This window comes from Penaeus chinensis, chromosome 27 (genome assembly GCF_019202785.1).
Source record: "Penaeus chinensis breed Huanghai No. 1 chromosome 27, ASM1920278v2, whole genome shotgun sequence".
Taxonomy (NCBI): domain Eukaryota; kingdom Metazoa; phylum Arthropoda; class Malacostraca; order Decapoda; family Penaeidae; genus Penaeus; species Penaeus chinensis.
In genome coordinates, this window is record NC_061845.1 from 7135838 (window position 1) to 7155837 (window position 20000).

The 20000-nt window shown below is 32.5% G+C and overlaps 1 protein-coding gene across 1 annotated transcript in view; it reads left to right on the top strand.

Moving 5' to 3' along the window:
* The window catches only part of LOC125039285 (centrosomal protein of 104 kDa-like), an 89224-nt gene that overhangs the window by 3336 nt on the left and 65888 nt on the right, over nt 1–20000 (top strand). Inside the window, exons 3-4 of the mRNA XM_047633121.1 lie at nt 13886–14106; nt 18599–18806. Coding sequence (XP_047489077.1) covers nt 13886–14106; nt 18599–18806 — 429 coding nt within the window. The remainder of the gene's footprint in view (nt 1–13885; nt 14107–18598; nt 18807–20000) is intronic.

The following is a 20000-nucleotide window of genomic DNA, read 5'->3' on the forward strand; positions in this document are numbered from 1 at the left end:
ATAGGAAAAAAGAATATAGAAGATGAATTTTACGTTACAAAGGGCAAGTAATTACGTCTGAAGTCGCGTTTGATGGAAGCGATGTGAAACTTGGCACGGGTTCGAGAGAGCGCAAGTGCATACACACACACACACACACACACACACACACACACACACACACACACACACACACACACACACACATACACACACACACACACACACACACAAACACACACACACACACACACAAACAATCATAATATAATGATTGTTAGGAATAAGTTATTATGGTTATAAAGACGAAAATATAATAACAAAAGTAATATTAATAAATCTGATATTTGCGCTGATTGTGATAACAAAGATAATATGCCTACTAACCATAACACACGCACGCGGATTAATACATGACTTCACCCTCATAGCCTCAGACCCGCATAAAAGGTGTAAGGTGTAGATGATGGCTTCGTGCGTGCGTTCAATTTCCTTCTGTGTTGGCGTTCGATGTGAGTTGCTGGGTACAGTTAAAAGAAATTGTACACACGAGACAAAGAAATGGACGAACTTAAAACCCTTTTTAATAACTACTGTGTTGATCTGAGTATCGGCTTTGGAACGAAAAGGTTAAAGTTTTCAGTTAGGTTAAGTTTCCACTTGAACTTTGCTTTTATCAAATTTCAGTAATGTAAATATATCTATTTGACGTCATTCAAATTTATGAATTCATTTATTTTTTGTTATTGCTAACATCAATAATATTTATGATGTTATACTTATTATTGTTATTATGAATATATTTATCACACACTAATATGTGTCCAATATAGAGAGGTTTTTCTCATGTGTTTTGCAACATTTGTAACGATTAGACTAAACAAATAAACGAAAATAAAATATCAAATATTTTGCAAAACAAACACATCTTGCTTATTTTAGAATGCAGCCAAGAGACCACGTCCAGTGTTGGTCTCCCCATATGGTCGCAAAAGCGCAGTGCTCATAAAGCAAAGGGAAAATGAATTAAGGAAAACTTTGTCGTAGAAGGAGTCGAAAATATACCGCGGTGACTGTTTTTGTTTTTGTTTGGAATATAAAGTCTAACGTTATTGCCAGCTTTCACTTCCACTGCTGAATATGGAAGAAATGCAGGAGAGTATCACAGGTGGTGAAAGTGAAAGGGTATAAAAAGATTGCATACGATACTTCATATTTCTATCAAGAAGAGTTCTATTGATTATACGAAAGTTCAGAGAAACCATCTGACCTGTTAGCTTCCTGGCTAAAAGCAAAGACATGCTTAAAGCCGGAATTAAAAAAAAAAAGAAAAAAAAAAAAAGAGAAAAAGCTTATCAGACTAAAGGGGAGGCTCTTCCTTACTTACTTTAACCAAACAGAAGAACTTGTATATTGCAAGGATTCTCTAAGGCTTGTTATCGAAATGGGAATGCAGGACTATTTACCAAAGGGCAAGAGACCTGGGGTGCGTTTTATTCCAGTCACTGCTAGTCACTTTCCGTTGGCCAAGTCGACTAAGATATGAACACAGTTAAAGCTCAAAGCCAAACTTGAGACTCAAATTACGATGTCGACACACACACACACACACACACACACACACACACACACACACACACACACACACACACACACACACACACACACACACACACACACACACAAAGTGGTCGCAGAAGCTGCCCTGTAATGAGCGCCTGTATCTACTTGTGGTGAATTCTGGATCGTTAACTTCGTGCTTGGCAGCAAAGTGCTTAGTGGAAGCTTTACTTCTAGTGCTAATGGGGTAGTTGGTTAAAGCTAAATCCCAAAGGTGTGACATGGCTTTCAAGAGAAAACTGTAAGTGTAACGAGCAGCTTAAAGGACCCATTAGTTGACAGATAAAATTGTCTACCACCTCTGCATTTTGTCTTAGGACTAGAAACTAATCCGTCAGTGTCCTACACAGAGATGACTGTTATTTTAAACACGGTTGCACATCGTGGCGGTGTAATAAACACTACTACTCATCTGCCAGTTTGTCCACATTCCTCTCAAATATCTGGGCAACTAATTCAGGGCAGCTGTCAGCGTCCATAATTTGTCATTTATACGAAAACCTTTCGTGATTTCCAAACGTAATTTTTAAAAAATCCTACACCTTTCGCTGACCTCCATTATCAGATAGGGAATGAAAATTATTTCCTAAGCCAGAAATAGTGCATTTAAAGCTAACCCTAACCAAATTTACCATATTTGCAAATAGACTATCATTATTTTGGATGATTTTTTCCTAGAGCAGTTCCTATTACAACTTTCTTATTTTTTCATACATTAAATGTACAGTAGGTGCAATTATTTAATTAGGTAAAATGTGATTAAAAAGGTCCGATAACATAAAATGGATTTGTCTTTCAATACTTTGGATGTCGTATGTGGCCAAAAGTCTTAAATCTTAAAATCCAAGAGCAGCACCTCTCACTGCTCCAGGGCCCTTTCGAAGGCCTGGAGCAGTATATGATGTTTGATGTTGCATGGATTTTGGAAGACCTTGAATTCATTCTTCCTTTTAGCGCTACAAGAAGAAAGGGAGATATATTTCGCATTAGATCTTCACACTACCTTGGAAAGCACTTTGGTGCTTCCGATGCACACAAATTAATTGGGTAATAATTGCATTTGCACATTGTGATGCCTAGAAATGATGGCCTTAATCTGTTACAAAAGGAATACTCGCCCATAATGTTTCCAGCTTCATCTGCTGCAAATCAGCCACCGGGATAGTACAACTTCTCGCGCCCAGGCGCGAGAAGTTGAAATTGTTGCCTGGAGGTTACTGCTGTGGCTGGACACTACGGTGGGCAAGGCCTAAGCTCAGTCGAATCGAGCCGGATCCTTTCGTAGGCACAGTCCGGGCGAGGTTCAGCTTCGCATAATTGGCTTTTCCTTATTCTTGCTGCAAATCCAATCGGATTTTATGTGGGATCCCATGGAATTCCCAACAGTGGTGAATCAAACTGTAGACTTTCTCCAGTAGATCTTATATCATTATTTTCAAATATGTCAATCATGTCCAACATGAAGCGAGGTCTTCGCTCACCGCTTTAGCAAGGATCTTCATAATCTCGATGAACCTGGTCCTTTTCGTATTTAATAACTGGGCAATGTCTGAGTCTGGATACATCCGCCTTTGTACCTCGGCCAGAGCCTCTACCAGCGTAAACAAGAAACAGCATAAAAATAACTGACATATGGGTTGGGAGCTGCCATCCACTCGGCCCTTTGCTCGCCTGCACGTGCCTCTTCAAGGGGGACACCGTGGTGGGGAATTTACTTACCAGAAGGATGGATGATGCAGCAATTATACAGACTAATATTACTAAAGGCCACCCAGCAAGTGGAGCGCCTGTAAATTGAAATTAAGTCTTGTATACTACGGTATGTGCTAAAAGTTATGGAAAACTAGCCGGGGATTTTGTTAATCATAAGGAAACTTACCAGAGTAACTTAAATAGATTAATGTAAACATAAATAATCTGTATGTGCTATTTAGATACAAAACACAAGGCAGAATACTCACAGGATGCTTTGTAACGAATTATTTACGTATTAAGCCGGGAAATTAAGCCATTGTGTTTAATGATGATGATAATGATGATGATAACGATGATGATAATGATGGTAATGATAATGATAATAATAATAGTAATAATAATAATAATAGTATCAATAATGATAAAAATAATGACAATATCAATAATGATAATGATAATAAAGATGATAATGAAAATAAAGATGATAAAGTCAATTTTATTTACTATAATAACAACAGTAGTGATAATGATAAAAATAATCATGATAATTTAAAAGATAACAACAAAACCACAATAATAGTAATAATAGTAACAACAACAACAATGATAATAATAATAATGATAATAATAATAATCAAATAATGAGAATAATTATGATAATAAAGTCATTTTAATGATCATCATAATAATGGTAATAATGGTAATGGTAATGATATTGATAATAATAATGAAAATGATAATCATAATAACAGTAATAATATGAACAATGATAAATGATAAATGTGATGATGAATATAATATTGATAATGAAAAAATACTAACAACAATAATAAATGATAATATGTATTGCTATGATTATTATGATTGTTTATCATTATCATCATTACTATTATTATCAATATTATTATTGCTATTGTGAAAATAACAATAACAATGATAATAATGATAATAACAATAATAATAGTATAAATAATACAAATATTAGTAATAATATCACACAATGATGATAATAACAGTAATAATAGATAATGTCAAAATCAATAATCTCTCTCTTCCTCGTTCTCATGCTCTCCCTTGTCCTTTCTTCACCTCTTCCTCCCTTTCTTCTCGTCATCTTCCCTTCCTTCTTGTTTTCTCTTAATTGTGATGATGATAAAATAAACGTTATTAGAATTGTTATTATCATCATTATTATTGTAACGTACGGAATTAAGACCATGACGTCACTGACAATTTTATTGGGTTGAATTAAGTAAATGTCAACCACTATTAAATTCGCTAAGTGATTTTTTTTTTTTATCTATTACTATATACTTTATATAATTTTATTTTTTTCTCTAAATTTCTCTACATATTTATATTCGGAATATTGATAATAAAAAATAAAACAAAATTTAAAAAATATTATATTTCGGTTTTTGCAATTAATATATTACTGTATACTATTATATTAATGACTATTTTTAATCGATATTATATTCTCATTATCATCCTCATGATTATTGTTATCATAATAACAGCATTAGGTATGATGATAAGGATAACGATAATAAGAAGGATAATGATAATGGTGATGATGATGATGATGATGATGATGATGATGATGATGATGATGATGATGATGATGATAATAATAATAAATAATTATGATAATAATGATAACAATAATGATGACAATAATGATATAATAATAATAATAATAACTTATTATTATTATGATATCAGTAATGATAATTATTATGATTAGAGTAATTGTAATAATAATAATAATAATAATAATAAAAATAATAGAAAAAGTGGTAATAATAATAATATTATACTATAATAATTAAGGAAATCATTGATAATGAAAAAGATAATCATATTGATTATTATAATAAAAATGATTATAATAATAATCATAATAGGAAAAATAGCAATAATGATGATAATAATGGTATCAATATTAATAATAATAATAATAATGATAACAACAACAACAACAATAATAACAATGACAATGATAATGAATTATGATAATAAGAATAATTAATGATAGTGAAAATAATTTATAATAAAAATGCTGATAATAATGATATTGTTATTATCATCATTCTTATTTGTATTATTGATATTATTGTCACTTATAATAATTATTTGTTATCATTGTTATCATTGTTATCGGTAGTTATTATTATTACCATCATTATTATAGATGTTGTTATTATTATGATAATAATAATAAAAGTAATACTGATTATAATAATAATCGTAATGCTAATGACAATACCATTATTATTATTGTTATTATTATTATTATTATTATTATTATTATTGATAATGATAATGATAATGATGACGATGACGATGACGATGGCGATGACGATGACGATGACGATGACATTGACAATGACAATGACAATGACAATGACAATGACAATGACAATGACAATGACAATGACAATGACAATGACAATGACAATGACAATGACAATGACAATGACAATTACAATGACAATGACGATAACGATGATATTAACAGTAACAATTACAGTAACAATAACAATAATGATGATAGTAAATGATAATATTAGTAATGATATTGTTATTATTAAGATTATTTTCTTTATTGTTAATGTTATCATTACCATCCCTATCAAGATAAATAAAAAAGAAATGAGGGAAAAGGAGAAGGCGGGAGGAAGGAGGAAGAGAGGAAGAGAGAGTGAAAAAGAGATATGAAGTAGGAAGGAAGAACCAGATAAAGAAGAGAAGGATGATGATTATGAGAAAGAGAAGTGAGAGAATGGAGGAAGAAAAAAAATATAATGGTGGAAATGGAGGGAAAAGAGAAGGAGATGAAGAGAGAGACGAGTGAAAGACAGGGAGAAGCAAAATAGAAGAAGAAAGGGGGTTTTGTGGGAACGAAGAGAAAGAGAAAGGAGGAGGTAGGAGAGGAAGAGAATAGAAGGGAGGACGAGAAGGAAGAGAGAGAGAGAAAAAAAAAGGAGAATGAAGAGGAGGGTAAGGATGGGAGACATGAAAGGAGGGAAACAGAGAAAGAGGGATATTCAGCAATATCCGGACAGCAACACCGAAGAGTTGCCAGCTCGGGATATATTTTGGACATTATTGGGATATTTTCTCGTTTCTCAGATGCTTTTTTGCTGGTAAGGATAGAAATATAAGTCTGGGGCGTTGAAGTGGCCTTAAATTTAGGGAGAGGGAGAAGGGAGGTAACAAAAAGAGCGGAAGAAAAGGGGAGAAATAATAATACGACAAAGAGATATGGGGGGAAGAGAGGGAGATAAAAGACAGAGAATTATATATATATATATATATATATATATATATATACACACACACACATATATATATATATATATATATATATATATATATATATATATATATATATATATAGAGAGAGAGAGAGAGAGAGAGAGAGAGAGAGAGGGAGAGAGAGAGATAGCCAAATAAATAGACAGATAGACAGATAAAGATTAATAGAAAATCAGACAGATATGCAGTGAGATCAAGAGAACAATATCACAGAGAATGGGAGTCAACCAAATAGATATAGGAGTGGGAGTAGAGAGTTAGCAAGAGACAAGAGAGCCTGATTGCAAAACAATTAGTTTCTAATTGGTTCCTCTCGCTCCTTGCATTCCTTAACACAACAATCCCACAGCGGTCAGCAGCTTCGCTTAGTTAATTGGTTCGCCTGGTCTCTCTCTCGCTCTCTCTTTCAATTCTGTGTCTGCTCTCTCTCTCTCTCTCTCTCTCTCTCTCTCTCTCTTTCGCTATGTCTTTTAAATCTGTCTCCTGTATTTCTCCATTACTGTGTTTGTGTCCATATGTATGTATTTATATATATATATATATATATATATATATATATATATATATATTGTAAATACACCTTGCTTCCGTTATATGTTGTATATTATTGTTTAAAACCACCTCGGAAGTTGAATGATATTTAAAATAGCACACCACATAATTTCGTACAAGGAATACGAATCTTATCCGTTAGAATATAAACAATTTGTTCTAGCGTAAAGTTCTGGTACCATGTGCGGACCCTTTGGCGTAGGTCGTCTTCTCGTATTTCCAGGGGTATATGTGGACCTGGAATGGAGGCACAAGGGCGTTGTGGGTGCTCGTCTGTTCGTGTCACAGTTGGGGGGCTGAAGAAGAGGGCCTGGCTTGAGGAATTCTCTCTCTCTTTTTTTTTTTTTTTTTTAAAGAACTGAACGGAATCTGCAAGACCCGCAGAATTTCTTCAAGACCAAAGACGACGGAGCTTGGATAGACGTCTGTGTTTGTCTTTAATGATTATCTCCGCTCGGTCCAGGGTCTCGATTCAGGAACGCGAAGGGGGCTGTTTGCTGTGCCTCCGCTGGTAAATAGAGTATTGAACATTGTATGATTTTTTTTTATTTTATGGAGCGCAACTCTGTGCTGTCCAGGAGCCAGGGAGCATTTCTAAGATTTCTTGATATTTTTTTTAAAGGTAGGTCTATGATGTGACTCCTCATGTTCAATCTTTTTTATCGATTGGGACACACTCTCTCAATTGTGCTCGTGTATTTTAAGCAGGTTTTTAACAAAACTGAAATATGAGTAATTGTCCTTGATCTGCTGACCTCCATAAATTGGATGGCCAGTCTCTCGTGATGTATAGCCTGGGGCTTGGCATCCGTGCGAGACAGCAGCATCTCACTTCAAACATCCTCAGGCAGTGTTAAATGGTCTTCCCTTTGGGATGGAACTGCGGTCTTTGATGTTTCAAAAAAGTGACTCAAACACACTTCACAACAATTTACAAGACAGTTCTTAAGTAGGTTTTGTATAATTTATACAATCCTACTATTCAAAGCTTTATGTAGACGAATAAAAACCTCTATACGCAGTAATAAAATTTACGTGCTTTGATCCAGAGCCAAACTCCAGCCCTATGATGTACCTGCGTAAAATAACATCTGCAACAACCGGTGCATAAAGTGCATTTGAAATTGGTCAGGTTATAATTCATTCGAAAAAAAAAAAAAAAAAAATCAATGATGAAAAGAGACAGGCACAATATTTTTTCATATCAAGACTATAACGTTTCCTCTGCATCTGTTCAACACTTTTTCATTTTTTATTTTAAACGCCCTCCCGAGGCTGCGTTTGAAAGAACTTCTTTCTGATGAGTGACAGTTATTCTCCATGTAAAAAGAGGAGAGACAAAATATACACTTTGCCCCTGTTTCTCTATGCCAGCTTGCCGTCATCGCTGTTAAGGGATGAATTAGTGCCTTCTTTTATCACTTTTTATCGTGTCTTTTTCAAATTTTCAACGATTTTTTTGCACCTTTTATTTGCCTTTGCTTTGTATTCACACACCCGGTGATTTATGACCGAGATCTAGTCGGCTTATATGCACCTAAAATCTTTTCAGTGCCAATTTGAACTCAAAGCACTAGCCACCGAGATGTCTTCAGTAACTCTTTTATACATAAAGACAAAGACCGAAATTCAGCGCCAAATCATTTGACAGAGAGACGATATAGGGCGTGATGCAACCCCTTCCTGGATCCTCTCAAAATGTAATCTTGTGAGGGCAGCCGCATAATCTGAACTGTACACAGAACCTGAGTAAGAAGTACTGGACTGCATTTGAGGGGGTCTGTCAACACAAGCCCCTGGTGAATGGGAGCGGTGTGTGACTATGGGACTAACGGTTGAAGGCTGTTGGTATAGTCTCCTGTTCTCCGTTTCTCTTGTTCATATATACATATATATATTTTTTTTCTGTCTCTACTTCTCTTCTTATTATCTCTTATATTTCGTTATTTCCCACTCTCCCTCCTCTTTTCTCCTCTTCTTCCCTTCTCTCTCTCCCCCCTCTCTCCCACTCCCTCTTCTCCTCTCCCTCCCTCCCTTTCCCTCTATCCATCCACTTCCCTCTATGACCCTTTCTCAACCTCTCTTAAAACTGCTAATACTAAATTCCATCCTGGTCACAACAATATATATATATATATATATGTGTGTGTGTGTGTGTGTGTGTGTGTGTGTGTGTGTGTGTATTTATATATAAATGTATATATATACATATTTATATATGTGTGTTTTTTTCAAGATTGAAAAACCGCTTTTAATATCCCCATGAAATTTGCTCGCTGTGTATCTCCTAACCGAGTTAACAATTGTATTACCGCTAAGAGGAACAGATCCTGCGTTGATTAATGGGGGTCCTGAGACTATTATGATAATGAGATGTCGCCATAACTCGGTTTGGTCGGAGTCGCTCGCTCACCTAAGAGATAGGTGATTACGTAGGAACGTCAGAGATGGGAAACCTATATCACCTGAGGACTTACCGACTGTCTCTCTCTCTCTCTCTCTCTCTCTCTCTCTCTCTCTCTCTCTCTCTCTCTCTCTCTCTCTCTCTCTCTCTCTCTCTCTCTCTCCACCTCCCTTCTCTCTCTCTCTCTTTTTCTCTCACTTTCTGTAAGTCCGTGTATGCGCGCATGCACATTTTGTGTGTGTGCATGTGCGTATGCGGCCACGTCAGTGCATCTGCGTCGGTTAGTATGAATGTGAACGAGACACTCGCGATGTATACGAGTCATGTTTGCAAAACTTCTAAAAGTGTGTGAATGCTTTGCCTGCTTGCGAATTACATTTGCTTGTGCATCCCGCATAGTATGCCCATGTTTATTTGTGTGTATGTGTGTGTCTATGTGTTTTCTTAGTTAATGTACTGTACATAGCCTAAATGTGTGTAAAAGATAAATGGTGACCGTGTGTGTAACCCTAGACTTGCGTACGTGACCTGGAAAGCAGCTTGTGTACACAACAGGTTTAGTGAGTTTGGTTCGCGCGCGCGCGTGAGCGTGTGTGTGGGTATATGTGCACGTGTATTTATACCTGTGTGTATGTGTGTACTTTTGAAAGAACACAGAAAATTAATTTTCTCCGTCGTTTTCTTTACATTTTCTCTTTAATTTAGCATAAGCAAATAACCTAGTTAAAAGAGTTTGGCAACTTGAAGAAACTCTAATTTAACATCATCAAAGAAAAGTATTTTTAGGGGAGGGAGGGAGTGAAACGTTTCTCCAGTTTCACAAAAAATACAAAAAAATCACATAAGTTTGTTGAAAAATAGAAACGAAATTAGTAAAAAGAAAGAAAGAAAGAAAGAAAGAAAGAAAAATCATGATAAACGGAATCCCTGTTGTGTGAAAAGTCATTTTAGTTTGGAAAATGAGACAACATTTACGTTGTCATTTTCCACTGGGATGCTTGGGCAATACTGGTGTTTCCAAACATTTCACAGTATGATTTCCGTTAATTTGAATTTGATATTGACAGAATATATTTACGTGTGCGTACATACTTACATACATAGCCAATATCTCTCTCTCTCTCTTTCTCCTTCCTATCTCAATGACACACACGCACGCAAGGACACACACACACACACACACACACACACACACACACACACACACACACACACACACACACACACACACACACCCATCTACCACCTACATATAAACACATCCATTCAAGTATCTACACACGCATCCCTCCATCAAGCCAAGCAAAGCAGAGCAAGCAGACCCCCGTTCCCAGACATTATTTCCGATTGAATTATAGGCCCGGAACCCTTTCGTAATGTGCTGCTTGGGCCATGAACCCCGAAGCTGATTTGGCTTCAGATGAGGCTAAGCGGCGGCGGCGGCGGCGAGGAGCGGTCGAGGTCGGGAGGGATACGTGCCTGGAATCGAATATTTTTTTTCTTTTAGTGGGTTGAGATATGTGCTTTGCGGTGAATAGTGATGATGGGGATTGTGTTTATTGTTATTATTAATATTTGTATTGCTATATTTGATTGAGTTTAGTTAAAAAAAAAAATAAAACAAAATATATATATATATATGTATATATATATATATATATATATATATATATATATATATATATATATATATATATATTTAGTGTTGGGGTGACAGGACAGCTTGATGATATACCGACCTTTCTCTCTCTCTCTCTCTCTCTCTCTCTCTCTCTCTCTCTCTCTCTCTCTCTCTCTCTCTCTCTCTCTCTCTCTCTCTCTCTCTCTCTCTCTCACTGCCTCTTCTTTTCTTCTTCTTCTTCTTCGTCCTCTTCATGTTGTTCCATTTAATCACCGTTTTCATCGTTGTAAAATAGAGTACATTAAAATTACGGATAGCATTGGTGGGAATTAACAAGTTTAAAACAAGGGAATATTCGTCAAAAATAAACCAACAGAAAGGACAGACAGGTAGACAGATAACTAGATAAATAGATAGACAGGTAAACAGGTAAATATAAATATAGATAAAACATATAGACACGTAGATAGACTGATAGGAAGGCAGGTAGATAAGAGAGATAGAGAGGCAGACACAGACAGATTGATAGAGGAAATGGTAGATAAATATAAAGATAGATAGACAGAAAATTATGCAGACAGATATATGTGAACAGACAGACAGATAGATAGATATTATGCAGACAGATATATGTGAACAGACAGACAGATAGATAAATATTATGCAGACAGATATATGTGAACAGACAGACAGATAGATAAATATAAAGATAGATAGACATAAAATTATGCAGACAGATATATGTGAACAGACAGACAGATAAATAGACGGGTCAAATAATAGATAATAAGAAATATGGAGAGATAGATAGAGGGATATATCATATAAATAGGGGAAGTAGATAGACTGAATATATAGATAGGTAGGGTAGATAGATGAATAGATAGATGGGTAGCGGCATGTATTGGAAGGGATAAGTTAACGAAAGGAATAAAAAATACATATTTTTTATGAACAAAAAGATACTGAACAGCAAAACAAAAACTAACAAACATATAATCTTTTTAACAACAACATTTCTTGCTGAATGTTATGCACTCAACATACATCGTATCCTCCTCCCCCCCCCCCCCCTCCCCTCTAAGTTCACGTGAGTAGGCCTATATGAAGCCTATATTCAAGGGTCATAATTTATCGACGCTTAATACTATTCTCGCGACTGCCAAGGTCAAATAGGCCTACCCTTGCTCTTCTTATGCATATTCATAAACTTGGGATTATTTCATTGTCGTTTGTTTGTTTGTTTGTTTCTTTGGACCTGGAAGGTATTGATTTTTTTCTTGTTTTGTTTGTTGATTTGCCGTTTTTATGTTTATTTAATCTATCTTGTTTAGGTTGGTTTAAGTGAATAGAAAGTTCTTTCGATTCTGTAATATTTCCGAGGATGTAACTAAACAAATACAATCACATATACACATTTATTGATATACGAACAAATCATCAACATATCAATAATATCAATACAGCCAAAAATAATGTTGATTTATCATTACTGATAGAAGAATGCATTGGCCCTTAGTTGAGTGTTCAATCCTATATCACAATTAATATATAACAATCGTGGATACGCATTACATATGAAGTCAATAGAAAATACATTCATCAATTTATCGAGAAAGAAATATTGAACTTGGAATATCCATAAATACAACAACAACAACAAAAACAGAAAGCAAATATACGAAGCGGTAACTCGAACAACAACAACAACAACCACATATACAACGTTATAACTGCCAGTCACGTCAAGGAATGACTTTTTTGTTGTTTGTGAAATGTAATGCAATTAAGGATGATAATGATAAAGAGGAATAATTAACTTTGAGCTCGCCTGGCATAATTACATCATGTTATAGAGAATGCTATTTCATCAATAAATAAATATTCAATATGGAAATAGTATACTGATATGGGATATAACGAAGACACGAAGATGTATCTCATTAGAGGGAAAGACAAAAAGATAGATAGTTCGATGGGTAAATTGATAGGCAGATAGCTTGATAAACTGTGTATATGGACGGATAAATTAGTAGGAAGTCCGTTAAATTTTAATCATTATATTTTGAATTTCACCTATTATGGGTGACATAATTTTTTCAGTGTTAGGGCTCCTGATTCCCTCAACATTCGTAACAAAAAACAGGCTATCATCACCGTGAAAATCTAAATCTTGATATGAATATATTTGTATATATGTGTGTGTTTATATATATGTACACATACGTACACACACACACACAAACACACACACACGCACGCACACGCACACGAACACACACACACACACACACACGCACACACGCACACGCACACGCACTCGCACACACACACACACACACACACACACACACACACACACAGACACACACACACACACAGATATATATATATATATATATATATATATATATATATACATATACATATAAATACATGTTTACACACACACAGACATATATATATATATATATATATATATATATATATATATATATATATATATATATATACACACATATATCCATAGATACATACACGTAAATATGTATCTATACAAACAGACAGACAAAGAAATAGACATATAGATAGATATATGTATCCGAGGAGCCAGCAAACACACACACACCCAAAATAAACAAATAAACAAATATACAAATATAAAAACTCTCACACCTTCCTTCATTCCGCAGCGGAGAAAATCGAGCTGTACATCGGCGACGTTCCTCCAGGCCGCGAGGTGGCTCTCTACAACGTGAGGTTCGCCCAGCTTGGCTACATTACCCTCTCAGACAACGAGCACTCCCAGTTCAAGGCTCGGGAACTCAAGTCTGTGACCGTAGACTGCACTGGGACGTTCCTCAAGCTCGTTCTGCACAAGAATCATATCAATAGATTGAATCTTTACAATCAGGTGAGTTTTTGTTTTGTTTTTGTTTTTGTTTTTTTATTTTTCTTTATAAACAATGGGGATGGTAATGATAATAATCCTGATGATGAATCAAGGTGTTGATTTTGCTAAGTATTGTTGATAATGATAAGGAGTTAAATTGATGATAACTTTGTATTAAAATCGTAATGATTAAGGTAATAACAATGATAGTAATAATTATATAAATATTAGTAATAAGAAATAAGAATACCAGTAATAATATTGATAAGATAATACCAATCATTATGATAATACAACAGCAAGGAGAATGATAATGATAATGATATTGATAACACTAATAAAGATGATAACAATGATAATAACAGAAATAAACATGATATTGAGAATGATAACAATAATGATAATAATGATCATGGTAATAATTATCATGATGATAACAATGAAGATAATGATAATGATAATAACTATCAAAATTATAATATTGGTGATAGTAATAGTTATAATGAAATCTGGATATTAATAATATTGATAATGATAATGATAATAATAATAATGATAATAATAATAATAATAATAATAACAATAATAACAGTGATAATGATTATAATAATGATAATAATAATAATAATGATAATAGTAATAATAATAATGATAATGTTAATAATAATGAAAATAATGATAATTATGAAAATGCTATAATGACAATGATAATGATGATTATCATAATCATAATGATAATGATACTCGTACTATAACAAGAACTATGATATTAACAACAACAGCAACAAAAATAAAGATTAATAATATTTCTTGTTGTTGTTATCATCATTAGAATTATCATCATCACTATTGTTAGTATTATCTTTATTATCATTATTTTTATTAGTATAATTATTAATTGATTATTATTGTCATTATCTTTCTTCTTCATATTATTATTATTATTATTATTATTATCATTATTATTATTATTATTATTATTATTATTATTATCATTACTATTATTATAATTATTGTTTTATTGCTATTATCATTATCATCATCATCATCATCATTACTACTAGTATAGTTGTTTTTATTATTATTATTGCTGTTGTAATTGTTATTATTTTGTCATTATTATTGTCATTATCCTTGTTATTTCTATTCTTGTCAAGATAATAATTTCTTATTTGTTTATGTCATTGTTGCTGCTTGAATTTACCTTATTATTGACACTGTTATCATTGTTATAGATATAGTTATTTTAATATTAATGATTGTGAGGATAATTGTGATGATGATAAAATAATGATAATAATGATAATGACAATGGTACTAGTAATAATAACAACAGCACTAGTACCACTAACTTTAACAACAATAAGAATAACACCAGTAATGAAATGATAATGATATTAATGGGTGTAATAATGATAATGGCAATGATGATTATAGTAGCAGTAGTGGTAGTAGTAGTAGTAGAAGTAATAATAATAATGATAATAATAGTAATGATAATAATAATAATAATAATAATATCAATAATAATATCAATAATAATAATAATAATTATTATAATGATTATAGTAGTTGTAGTAATAGTAATAATGATAATGATAATAATGATAATAGTAATAGTAGTAGTAACAATAATAATAATAATTATAATGATAATAACAATAATAATGATGATAATAATAACGATACTAATAATTATAATGATGATAATGATAATAATAATAATAATAATAATAATAATAATAATAATAATAATAATAATAATAATAATAATAATAATGATAATAATAATAATGGTAGTGATAATAATAATTATAATAATAATAACGATGATAATGATAATAATGATGATGTTGATAGTGATGATCATAATAATGATAACAGTAACGATAATAATAATAATAATATTAATAATGATAATAATAATCATAATAATAATGATAATAATAAACATGGTAATAATAATAATGATAATAATGATAATAATAATGATAATAGTTATACTACTACTACTACTAATAATAATAATAATAGTAATAATAATAATAATAATGATAATAATAATAATAATGATAATAATAATGATAATAATAATAATAATAATAATAATAATAATAATATCAATAATGGTAATGAAAGCTATATTAATGTAAATAATGATGGTAGTAATGCAATAATAGTCGCTAATAACACACATGCATTCCAAATCACCATTAACATAATGTCCAAATAATCTCCTTTACATTAAGCATTATGAAGAGAACATGTAGTTTATAATTTATTCACGATGGTATGAATACACTGACAATATTATAACCCAGCTCCCTCTCAGCATTAACATTATTATAAAACACAAATTAAGCACACTGTTTAATTGAAGGATAGATAGCTATATCTGACCGGTCATTAATATCACCTACCTTCACTTAGACACATACTCCTGTTGCTATTTATGTTCATTCATTAATTAGAGAGCTAATTCATTAATTAGAGAGTTAATCTCGCCACACACACACACAGACTGCCCGGTTAGCCATCTATGAATAGCACGGCAAATATTAATATTCGGACGTTGATAATAATGGTAGTTATGTTGATAATGATGATTGTGATTATGATATGATAGTGATAATGATAATAATGATGATAGGAATATTGATATTGGTTATAATGATAACAATTAGTTGGGATAATAATGATAGCAACAATATTAATAACATTAATAGCATCAGTAATGATAATATAGATGATAATGATACTAAAACGAATAATATTAATATCAATGATAATGATAATGTTAATAATAATAATGATAATAATAAAAATAATGATAATGACAATAATAATAATGATGATAATAACAATAATAATAATAGTAATAATAATAATAATAATAATAATAATATTAATATTGATAATAATAATAATAGTAATTATGATAATGCTAATAATAATAATAAAGATATTAATAATGATAATAATGATAATAATGATAATAATAATAATGATGATTGTAATTATAATTATGATAGTGATAATAACAAAAATGTAAACAATAATGATAATCATAATGATAATAATAGGAATGATAAAAATTATAATTATAATCATTTTGATATTACTATTATCAATGATGATGACAATCATAATGATAATAATAATAACAGTAGTGATGAATAAATAATAATAATAATAATGATAATAATAATAATAATTATAATAATAACAACAACAACAACAACAACAACAACAACAACAACAACAACAACAACAATTATAGTAGCACTAACACTAATAAACTACGTATCTTTTAAGTTACTGTATTCGATGTACGGCAATGAAAGCAGATCGTCGTTATTAATATATAATCGGAGCGACTGTAACCACAAATCACATATAAACAGCAGTTCTTTAAAAACTCGGATTATTTCATGAAGCGCTGAATAACTGTAGAAATCTCATTACCACTCTTTAATACCAATGTCGTAGGCAATGAGACAATGATAAAACAAGGAACCCGAGCATTAACCGCAGAATAAAAAACGTATTAATCAAGGAATATGGAAGGACCACACCCTTGTTACTGCTTATTCACACGTGAGCCCTTAGAGACCTGGCCTTGTGCCCATCAGTGCCTTGGGCAACGGAGGAGGGATAGATAATGATACACACAGAACAAAACATATATTGATTAAATGATTATTGTAAGCAGAGACGTTTATTACTTCCTTGCTTATTACAAGGCCCCCCTCCCCCCTTCCCTAATGCACGAATCGGCCTTATTGTCGTCAAATTCCTGGGCAGCGAATTGGGGGGCAAAGTAGTGATATTCACGCACTCATAAGAATAAGAACGACAAGAACAACGGCGGTAATGAAGTCGTTGATTCATGAATAATCGTAAGAGGAGATCGTTCTTATTACTCACCCCGTCCTCCCCTTCCTCAGAAGCAGTAGCAAGCGATAATATTCACGAAGCCCAGGGCAAGAAACAACAACACATAAATTAAATGATCATTATAGAAAGACCATAACTGCAATCCAAAACCAAATCCCCAATTCCCTCTCCTTGTATCAGCCTCGTCGCCACCAACATTTCGGACAACGAATTAGAAACAAGTAACAAAAAGTAAAATCACAACGCAAATCACAGGCCGACCCATACATCAATCAGACCCCAATTATATCAAAACCACATCTCCAATAGACTACTCCCTCCACTCAGATGGGCCTCGTCGCCATCAGCATCCTCTTAAACGAATGAGAAACCAACAACTAAAAAAGACATACGAATCACACGACGAAACGTACATCAAATAAACGCCAAATACATCAAATTAGACGCCAAATAGATGACGAAACGTACATCAGTTAACTGCAAAATACACCAATTAACCGCCAAACACACTAGTCAGACGCCAAATACACCAATCAGCCACAAAATCCCCCAATTAGACACCAGTTATACAAATTTATCTATCCAATACAGTACTTAACCCCCTCCTTCCCCTCAGATCGGCCTCGTCGCCATCAATATCCTGGGGAATGAAGTGGAAACCAACAACAACAGCGTGTCTCCCGACGGCGAGGGGGGGCAAGTGCCAAGTGCCAGGGACCAAGAAGTGCCTATCTACCATGACCTCGCCTTCGCCATGTATGTGGACACGCAGGTCGCTGCTACGATCAGAACGCTGGAAGACAGGCGGTTGGCTGCTATGAGAGGTGAGGTCAAAGGTCAAGGGTCATTGGAGTTTTGGGGGGAAGGTTTTGCGTTTAATTTTTCTTCTGATTTTCTTCTCTTCTCAGCCTTCTTCCGAGCCTTCATCTCCTTCTTTTTCTTGTTAATGTTCCCCTTCTTGATCTTGTTCTTTTCCTCCTCCTCCCTCTCCTTCTTCTTCTTTCTCCTCCTCCTCCTTCTTCTTCTATTTTCTTTTCTTCTTCTTCTTCTTCTTCTTCTTCTTCTTTCCCTTCCTCCTCTTCCTCTCCCTCTTCCTCTTTTTTTTTCCTTTCACCTGACCATTTATACGAGATGAATTATCCATCATTACCAGTGCTATTAGTGATGATATTAGTGATGATAATGGTAATAGCGATGATGATAAAATGATGACTATGATAATAACCATATAAACAACAGCAGCAGGGGCCATTAAAATAATGATAATGACAGTAATAGTGATGATACTGATGCTAATAATTCTACTGCTAAGAATAATATTACAACTAATGATAATGATAAAAAATAATAGTGATGATAATAATGTAAACGATAACGATTATGATAGATATAATTATATTAATAATAATTGTAATAATGATGATAATGAAAATAGGAGTAATAATGAAGATGATGGTAATGATAATAGAAGTAATAATGATAATCATATATTAATAACAATAATAATAATAATAATAATAATCATAATAACAATAATGATAGTAATGATAGTAGATAAATAATTATAATGAATACATATATAATGATAATAATAATAAAGGCTAAAATAATAAAAGTAATAAGAATAAGAATAATGACAACAATAATAATAATGATAATGATGACAAAGATAGCAATGATAATAATAATAATGAAAATAATAATAATAATAATAATAATAATAATAACAATGATAGTAATAATAATAATAATAATAATAATAACAATAATAAATATAATTATAATAATAGAGCAGTTATAATTGTATTGATGATAATAATAATAATAATAAAGATAATTATCATAATAATAGTGCTACTGCTATTTCTAACAGCAACAATGATGATGACAGCAGTAAAAATGATGTTGGTCATAATGATAATGATGGTAATAATGATAATAATATTGAAAATAATAATGATAATGAAGATAACAATAATGATAATAATCATGATAATAAGGGTAAAAATAATGTTAAT